The 9,534-nt window shown below is 62.4% G+C and overlaps 1 protein-coding gene across 1 annotated transcript in view; it reads left to right on the forward strand.

Moving 5' to 3' along the window:
* VAC14 (VAC14 component of PIKFYVE complex) overlaps nt 1-9,446 on the forward strand; it is a 97,765-nt gene extending 88,319 nt beyond the window's left edge. The window contains exons 16-19 of the mRNA XM_022583235.3: nt 631-749; nt 1,932-2,011; nt 3,970-4,120; nt 8,840-9,446. Coding sequence (XP_022438943.2) covers nt 631-749; nt 1,932-2,011; nt 3,970-4,120; nt 8,840-9,002 — 513 coding nt within the window. The 3' untranslated portion in view covers nt 9,003-9,446. The remainder of the gene's footprint in view (nt 1-630; nt 750-1,931; nt 2,012-3,969; nt 4,121-8,839) is intronic.
* The last annotated feature ends 88 nt before the right edge of the window (nt 9,447-9,534 follow it).

A 9,534-nucleotide genomic window follows, 5' to 3' on the forward strand; every position in this document is an offset into this window, starting at 1 on the left:
CCCTGCCTCGGCCCTCTCTCAGGGAGTCTCCAAGACATCCAAGCCTGTGCCTGAGGGCATCTGGGGCCGAGCCACTGGGAATGACCCAGGCCACACCCCTGCCTTCTTCCTGTGGTTCCTTCCAGACATTTGCAGAGGCCTAAAGAATGTTCCTCAGGGCAGGGGCTCTCGAGTGTGGGCTCAGCTCCTGGGCTGGTTCCCGAGTGCAAGGTGGGCTGCAGAGGAGGGAAGAGATGGCATTTGAGGACGGCAGGAGGGCACTGCCGGGGAGAGCCTGGGCCCTGAGGACGCTTCCTCCCTGCCCCCCTCCGGTCACACCCCCTCCCAGACCCAGAGGCTCGGGGACCACGGGCTGTGGAGAGGACGATTACTGTTGTTTGCCGAGGGCAGAAATACCAGCACAAAGGACAGGCTCACTCCCAAGCAGCAGGCCCTCACAGCCATCACCACGTGGCTATGTGGGACGGAGAGTAATGACAGGGTCTGAGGAGGAGCTGTCAGCGTTTCCTTTGTGACAGCCCGTTCCCAGCTGGGCTCCCTGGCGCTCTGAGAGGGGCCCTGAGTCTGGGTCGCGCACCCGCGGGGAAGGAGCGGGGGCTCGATTAACTGCTTACACCTCTCCCCCCTCAGGAGAGCCAGAACCTGTTCTGCTGCCTGTACCGCTCCTGGTGCCACAACCCAGTCACCACGGTGTCCCTCTGCTTCCTCACCCAGAACTACCGGCACGCCTACGACCTCATCCAGAAGTTGTATCCTTCACTCACTGTTCTTCCAGCCCAGCCGTGGGGGGCGGGGGGGGGGGGCGGAGCGGGTGCTCCCTTCCCACCCACGTGGTGGCCCGATTGCCATCCTTCTGCCCTGACCCTACGCTCCGCCTCCAGGCCTTGGGCCATCAGGACCCGTGAGGGCACAGTGAGGGGTGGATTCCAGTAAACAGGGTCATCTAGGGCCTCGTAGAGGGGAGCTAGCCCTGGAGAAGCTTTGTGAGCTGGGGATCAGGGATGGGTGCTTACCTAGGTAAGGGTGTCCCGAGAAAGAGGCAGGGTGCCCTCTGCGCGGTGCTGGGGCAGGGTGGGGAGAGAAGGCCCGGGAGCAGGGGGGCTGCCGGGCTACAGCAGGCCAGTAGGTGAGGAGCTTAGGACCTTTGGGGCCCACAGAGCCAGGGCCCAGCAGAGGACGGGACAGGGAGAAGCAGGCTGGAGGGGAGGCCTCAGGGAGACGGAGCGCCACTCAGGGCCTGCCTCAGAGAAAGGCATCCATGGTCGGCTTTTTGTTTGAAACACCGTGAAGCAAACCAGCTTCCTCGGTGAATGTCTGGTGTGTGACCCGGATCGGACGGACATTTAGGATGCAAAATTGGTCTCCTTCCCTGATGGGCCAGGAGTTGGGGGGTAAGGAGAGAGGGGCCCTGAGGTGCCTCCACTGAAAGCCAGCTGTGGCCTCGCCTGGCTCCCTCAGGGTGCCCACTCGCCTTCAGACTACGATTTGCTCCTCTCCGCCACTGGTGTGACCCGAGGACTGCAGGCCCCAGGCTTGCAGCAGCCCTGACCTTGGCCCTGCTGACAGGCATCCACTCAGGCAGGAACAGGGGCCTTTCCTGCCCAGCCCTCCCCCAGAGGCTGCAGGGCGGTGATGAGAGCCTTTCAGGGCCTGGAGGGCACAGAGGAGAGAGCGGCGGAGCAGAGCCGGAGTGCCGCGCAGGGGGACAGCTGTGAGGGACAGAGAGGCAGGGGGACAATAGGCTGCTCTCCTTTGTGCCCTGATCCTGCTCAGGTGGAAACATGCTCTGTGCCTGCAAGCCAGGGCCCAGTGGGAGGTGTGCTCTGTGCCGCTGGGTCGAGCCCCTAGGGCCCAGCTCCTCGGCTGCCCCCGCCCCCAGAGAGGCAGGCTGCCCCGGCCAGTGGTTCCACTTCCCTTGACCACCCACCCAGCGGGGACCTGGAGGTCACTGTGGATTTCCTCACGGAGGTAGACAAGCTGGTGCAGCTGATCGAGTGCCCCATCTTCACATGTGAGCGCCCTGCCTCTGGCCTCTGCAGGCCTGGAGGGAGGTGGGAGGGAGAGCAGCTCTTGGCTGCCACTGGGGAGGGAGCAAGAACAGTCACCCCAGGGATGCTTCTAGAATGTCAAGAACGTAAGGATGGGGATGACAGGGCTGAGGAGGTACACAGGGCTGGGACATGCGCATCAGAGCGTGGGTCCTGCCCGTGCGCCTTAAGGCAGGGCTCGACACAGGCCAGCACTGAGGGCAAAACCCACCTGAAGAATAGTGTCACCTCTGCAGGGGGAACTGGAGCAGTGCCGTCGGGGGGCAGGTGGAGCAGCCGTCCCAGAGCTGTCCCCGGCCACCCCTCCAAGCACACTGCCCTCTGCTGTGGCTCTTGGAAGCTGGGGGCACCCTGGGCCCACCCGCAGGTTGCTCCCTTGTGCCCAGGAGCCACGCCCTCGTCCCTCTGCAAAGCAGAGCTGGCGTTTGCCAGGAGCTGCCTGATTGTAACACCCGGGCTGAATGTGCAAAGTGGCAGCTGGCTGGGGTGAGTGCAGCTCCTGGCGCCTCAACACATACAGTGCCCGCTCCCCAAGGCAGGCAAGTCTCTGAATGACGCTCGTGTGCTTATGGCCTGGTAGCGAAGCCGGGAGGCATCCCTGCCGGTGGCCACCCTCCTGCCGGGCTGGTCACCCAGGCCTCCTGCTGTGGTGGCACCCCAATCTGCCCAGGCCAAGCCTGTCGGCCTTCACCCTGGAGCCCAAAGGCAAACCCAGGGGCCGAGGGGCCCCCTCCCATCCAAACAGAAGACAGCTTCTCCAGACAGCCAGCCATCACAGTAACAGATACCCGGGGGACCCAAGAGCAGGAGGGAGACCCTGTTCCCAGGGCAGTGCATCGAAGCCTGTCCCAAATGGCCCCCTGGCCTGACATTTCACTTCCCCAAAGGCCTCCCAGGGCAGCCTGGCACACGCTCGCCTGGGGGCAGGTCCAGCCTGACCCTAGAGAAGCCGTGAACACCTCTCCAGGCCCAGGGCTTTGGTGGGGTGACCATAGCAGACGTCCCCTGGCCCTGCCTAGCACCCATTCCAACCCTAGGTTGCCTAGACCCCCCTGGTAGCTGGCTTGGCCCCGTAGCCCAGCTTACCCAAGGCCCAGGACTAGATTCAAAACAGGTCCCCGCCTCTTCTGGAGTCGCTGGGCCTGGGCAGGACTGCCACCTGGGGTGAGGGGAGGGGCTGCTGTGAGAGGCCCCCGCTTCCTGGCTCACCCTGGCCCCAAGGCCCCCGTCCAGCTGCTGGGGTGACATGGTCTCTCCAGAGGTTTGTGGCTTGTCCTCCACCAAGGACGCCTGAGACTGGGCCTCAGAGAAGGTAGAAACGAGTGATGCTCCTGGAAGGGCTCAGAGGAGAGCCACGTGGGCCTGTTTATCTGGGACGGATGCTGGGCAAGGCCTGGGTGCGTCTCCCCGCCGTCTGGTGGGGGAGGCAGGGCTGATATCTGACATGGATTTCCAAAAGCATCCACCAGACACTCAGGGGCTTGATGTGTGTTTGGTCGCACACCAAAGCGTTTTTCCATCCTGCCCTCCCTTAAAGCTGCCCTAATCCAGTCTTTCTCTCCAGCTCACCCTATTTATAGCTCTCTCGTGCTGGCACGTGCAGAGCAGACCCGGGAATCTGTTACGCTACAGGCCCCAAGCCCTCTCATCGCCAGGGAGGCAGTGAGTGCTGGGGGAGGGGACCAGGCCTGGCAGCAGGTTGGGGGTCGCCAGGCTGAGGTGACTGTTGGGAAGATCAGACGGAAGGCAGGTGGGCAGGTCAGAAGAGGCAGGGGGATCATGGGGACGGCTAAGACGCTGCAGGAGGAGAGGCAGGCATGTCTGGCTGGGAGGAGCCCCGGCCACCAGGCTGGCCCTTTCCTGGCCGGGCTGAGGTGCCACCCAGAGCAGTGCCTGACCCCTGCCCTCTGCCCTCCCACAGATCTGCGCCTGCAGCTGCTGGATGTGAAGAACAACCCGTACCTGATCAAGGCCCTGTACGGCCTGCTCATGCTGCTGCCCCAGAGCAGCGCCTTCCAGCTGCTCTCCCACCGGCTCCAGTGCGTGCCCAACCCCGAGCTGCTGCAGACGGGGTAAGTGCCCAGCTTGTAGTGAGCAGGGCCAGGGCTGGCCGGGCTGGCAGGGCCTGGCGAGCGGGGAGTTTTAAAGGGGCTACCAGGGCCTGCCCTCAGCTCGGCATCACACCTCCTGTCACTGCAGACACTGTCCACCCCTCAGCCACTTGCCCGTGGGTTTCCATATCAGAGCACCGGGCTGGGAGATTCTGGGAGCGTCTGTGCGGTGGTAGGTAGTTGGAATACCTTCTCCCAGCAGTCAGGGTGGAGTTAAATCAAAAAACCCGAGAGCATGCTGGCGTGACCCAAACAGAGGCCCCTGGAGAGAAAGTCCAGAGGGGAGGAATTCGTGCCCCAGCTCAGCCACTGCGTCCCAGGTGGTACATGGGCAAGAGAGCTACATAGGGTCCCTCCCGGGCCTCAGACAGCCCTCCCTTCCCATCTGTAGCAGAGGCTCAACGCTTGGCCACTGAGTGACCCTGGCACTGCTAGGACCCTCCCAATCTCCTCCTGACTGGAGTGGGAGGCAAGGGTGCCCCCGTGGCTACCCCGCTTGCGACCGGTCCGCGGGAAGCACGGGTCCCAGGCGCTCTGCCGTGGAGAGGCCCAGCACGGCAGCCACTGGGGAGGAGGGCTGCAGCCCCTCAGGGGCATCCAGGCTCCCACCCTGAACCCACTGCTGGCCCAGTCCCCAGAGCCTGTTGGGTCATGTCTATATTTGGTAACCCTTGGAGGCTTTGCCTCATCCACAGGCATTTGGCATCAGAGATGGAAAATTTCACTTGTCGGGTCGCCATGGAAACAAGCAGAGCCACTGAGAAGATTTACGCTGAATGGAGCGCACCCAGCTTGCATCAGATGCCCTGTGTGTCTAGAATTCCCTCCCAAGCTGTTAGACCCCCTCGGCAGGCCTGGCGCCTCGCCCCCCGCCAAAGGTCTCGGGCCTTTGCCCTTGCGATGGATGCAGGCAGCCTTGAGATGGGCCTGCCCGGCACTCTGGGCCCCTGACCCGAGCCCCTGTGCCCTCCGTCTCCCAGGGTCTAGGCCACCACCACCCCTCCCACCTGACCTGGTCTCTCCAGGGGCTGGGCGTGGGGCCCCTAATGGGCTGTCGGCCTCAGGCCGCTGGAGGGGCTGGGAAACCCCAGCAGGTGTGGCCCCCAGGCCAAGGCCCAGCTCCTGCCCACCCTGCCCCTTTCCCCAGACAGCAGCACTCAGGGGTGGAGGGCTGGTCCCTGTCCCAGCTGCTCCTGGTGCCACCGGGTAATCCTCAGGGGAAGGCATTCAGCATACTGAGTGTCCCAGGGAAGCGGGAGCAGCCGCAGAGTTAGGTGTGCATTTTATTCCCTTGGCCGGAGCACCTCTATCTCCTGGGAGTCGGAAAGGCCCTGACGCCACACCTCGCTTTGCTGCCTTGGCCTCTGCTGGCCTTTGCAGTGCCCAACGGGTGTTAGGGTCACCCTGGCAGCCACTTAGGAGGGAAGGTACAGCTGAAAGTGAGAAGGAGGCAGGAACGGCTGCTTCCCTGTGACCTCTGGGCCAGGCCACAGCCCCTGTGCTGCTGAGGGCCAGTCCCTTCTCAGAGCTCTGCCTGCTACATCTCCTCATATAGGAACATCCTATGGAAAAGGAAGGCAGGCTCAGAGTAGTCGGACTCCTCCCTGCGCTCCCTTAGCCAGAACAGAGCAAGTCTACAGAGGAAAGCTGGAGGAAATGAGGCTTTCCCCTAGATCTCCCATGGTCAGAGTCAGGAAGTCTTGAGCCAAAGGGCTGAGGCCTCTGGGTCAGTGGATGGTTCGCAGGCCTGGACTAGGATCTGGTCCGAGCTCTGCTGTGGATTTGCTCTGTGACCTCAGGCAAGCCCCATGCCCTCTCTGGGCCCTTGGTTTCTTCATCAGTAAGTGAGCATTTGGACTGAATGGATCCTTGAGGTTCCGCTCAGTCTTCAAGGCTTTGGGTTCCCAGCCTTTCTTTGCAAGGACCCAGGAAGAGCTGTCATAGAAAAAGGCAGCAGAGCCCTGGGCAAGGAAGGGGCCTCAGGAACAGCTGGGGGCAGGGGCAGGTTGCAGGGTTGGGCACAGAGGGACAGCTCCCGCCCTGGAGAGGGGGCTGAGGACAGTCTCAGCCCCGGGAGAGGCAGGCAGCTGGAAGACAGCGTCAGGTTGCCCAACAGGCCCGTGTGCCGGGAACAGCTGGGGGAGTCTCTGCTCCTTGCCCATCCCCCCGCTTCTGTGCACTCAGGGTGCCGGCAGGGCTAGGGAACCCTGGCCCTCCGCTCGGGCTTCTGGGCCACTCCCCAGGGACCCTCTCCTCAGTGAGGCAAGAGGGAGCCTCTGAAGGAGAAGCTGGTGACAGGTGCGTGGGTGCGGTGGCAGGAGAGAGGGCTGGCTTTGGGTTCTGGAACCCCAGCTCTGTGCTGCTGGCTGGGTGTCCCCTAGCCACTCACTGCCTGAGGGTTGCTATAAACACACAGAGAACATGAAGGCCTGAGCAGCGGCCGTGCCCACTGTGACTAGCAGGGAGAGGCCCAGCCTCAATGCTCAGCGGAGTCCCCGTACCCATGGACATACCCCTCCCTGCTACCAAGACTTCAGGCCAGGAAGGGTCTGCCCAAAGGGACGCTGAGTCATGGGGGGAAGGACTTCTTGCCTCTGTGAGGGCCCAGAGAGCAAGGTGCGGCCCACTCCTCCCGACGCCTACCCTCACCTGGCCACATCTGTGCACGTCACCCTGGACTTGCCGTCCATTGCTGGCATCTCCCTGGAAGCCCCTAATCTCAGCTTCCCTCTGGATCTAATGCAGAGGGCGTTGCGGAGAGGAGCATACAGATCCGTGGGCGCCCAGCCTCAGACAACACACTTCAGGATCTTCTCTGGCCTGTACATCTCTCCCCCTGTTCCGGCCCACATGGGCTGGGGTAGCATCTGGCCACCCTCTGGAGTTAGGGCTCCAAGCTGCAGGGTGTCCCTCAGCGTCCTCAGGAGCGGGAGTTGCTCTCTTGGGGCAGTAGCACCCAGGCCACAGGTTACTAGGACAGGGATGGCCCTTCACCATTCCCAGGGGAGTTGAAAGCAGCCAGAGACCAGAATGCTGCCCGTAGTCTGGCCCCCTAGAGCGAGCCCCACCCAGCTCGTTTTGATCTTTGTTGAATTTGCCTGAGTCCCAGCTCCAGAGGCAGGGCCTGAGGCCCAAGAAAGAAGCAGCCACGGCCACAGTCCAAGGTGTTGTCAGGTGGTGTGTCTTTAACAGGAAGGGACCAGGCTGAGTAGGGGTACAGGGGCCCACTTCCAGGCTCCAGATGGCATCCCAACCATGGGAAGAGTTCCCAATGCCCCTGGTCCTGGTGGCTTGTCAGAGATGGCTTTCAGGCTCTGACCATTGGTGGGCTGCACCTTACCAGGAGCCAGGCTCGTTGGTGAGGGTTCCATTTGGGTGAAGCACCGTTGTGAGTCACCCAAATGGAATGAGCTGCTGGGCCCCGCCTGGCCTTGCCTCCATGGGACAGAGTTGTAGCCACAGTGGGCACCCATCGGGTACCTAGGCTGGGGCTGGGCATCAGGCCAAGTTCTTCATGTCAAGTATGGAGGAATCCTCACCCACCCCATGGGGGGCTCCTGTGGCAGTGCCCCCTTACAGAGGAGGATACTGAGTTACCTGCCCAAGGTCAAGTGGCTAGGGGGTGGTTGTGTTACAGTTGGGTCCAGGTCTGTCGAGCTCCTGTGCTCAGCTGCTACCTGGACCTCTCCTGCCATATTGGGGTCTTTTCATGAACTCAAAGGGCCCAAGGATTCTCTGCTTAGCTAATCAGCCCACAGCCTTCATGAGATCCCTTACCAGGGCCACCAGGCCTCAGGGCCTGGAAGCAGATCCTTCCCAGCCCACAAAGATCTGCTTCCAGTGAGGCCAGAATGAGGGAGAAGCAGAGTCTTTTCTTGGGACTCTCTGCTGGGGTGATGGTTAGGAATGGGACAGGGGCCCAAGTGGATCTAGTCCCCCGGGGCAAGCTCAACACTGGGCTTGAAGGGGGCAGCAGGGCGAATGCATTGCCCAACTATAGGGAGCATCAGGCCCGTGGCAGTTGTGCAGTGCACAAGCTGTGAGGCGGTACGGAGCAACTGCGAAGAGTGCTAGCAAGAGGAGTTCCCGGAGGCATCAGCTGCCCAGTGGGGAGACCAGCTCTCCTTCCGCAGGGACAGAGAGTGACTGCAGACCTCTGGGCCCCAACACTCAAAAACAGATGTCCTGCCAAGTTGAGGGCCAGTAGACTTCAGCCACCCCTGTGGTCCCCGGCCCTAGCCCTGCCCTAAAGAAAGGGCCAGGCTGCCTCCCCCTTCTCCCTGGACCCTGTTCCAGGCCCCAGCTGGCTTCCTGGCTGGCTCCTAGCCCTGGCTTTCACCCCAAAGGGAGCCACTCATAAACAGGAAATGCTTCCCGATGTGATGCCTGCTCTGGGCACCGTTGCCAGCCCACAGGCTGAAGGCCCTATCCAAGCAGCAGTGTTGACTGGTCCCACCAACTGTGGGGGAGGGGATGCCCATAGGGCTCCCTGCTCTTTGGGGCTGACTGCTGGGGAAGGGTTGTTCGGCCTGAGGTGGCCAGACTCCCCGAGGTCGAGCTCCCCCAGCCTGTGGCCCTGCCCCGACCCCACTGCCCTGCTGTGGCTGATGCTTACCCGCTCCAGCAGCCCCGTCACGTGCTGAGACACTGACGCTGAGCCCTTCTGCTCCCTTTCCCCAGAGACAGTGCGAAGGCAGCCCCCACGTCACAGAAAGCAGACTCCCCGAGCATCGACTACGCCGAGCTGCTGCAGCACTTTGAAAGGGTCCAGAAGAAGCACCTGGAAGTGAGGCACCAGCGGAGTGGGCGTGGGGATCACCTGGACCGGAGGGTTGTCCTCTGATGGGCCTGGCCTGGGGAAGGGCCCAAGGAGTGGTCCCATGGAGCACTTGGGGTCTTCAGGCCCCCTCCCCACAGAGCCCGAGGACCTGCCTCAGGGGCAGGGCTGGGCCTGGCCACCAGCGCAGGGCAGGGTAGGGGGCTGGAAGCTCTGTCCACCCAAGCTCCTCTCACAGGCCCTCCAGCGCAGTCAGCTGCACTCTGGCATTCAGACAGAGCTGGCTTCCTGCCAGGGTGAGGCCGCAGCCTCAGACGCCCCCATTTTCTGGAATCGGGTTCTTTCTAATGCCCTCTTGTAAAAGAGCTTGACCTCCCCAGCGCACCAGAGCTCTGGCCTCCTGTGGATGTGTGTGTACATATGTGTATACACATCTGTGCACATAGGGACCAGCACAGAGGTCCATATGAATGGCGCACCCTCTGTCCCAATAAAGAAACGCAACCCGTGCCTGGCCTGCTCCTTCCCACTGATGCCTGCCCCTGCCTGATGCTGCAGTTGCCCCAGGACCTTGCTGCCTGTCCTAGAGATTTGTTCT

Source organism: Delphinapterus leucas, chromosome 20, assembly GCF_059928025.1.
Source record: "Delphinapterus leucas isolate spDelLeu-1000000601 "Yukka" chromosome 20, BTC_Dleu_Yukka2, whole genome shotgun sequence".
In the NCBI taxonomy this organism is placed as follows: Eukaryota; Metazoa; Chordata; class Mammalia; order Artiodactyla; family Monodontidae; genus Delphinapterus; species Delphinapterus leucas.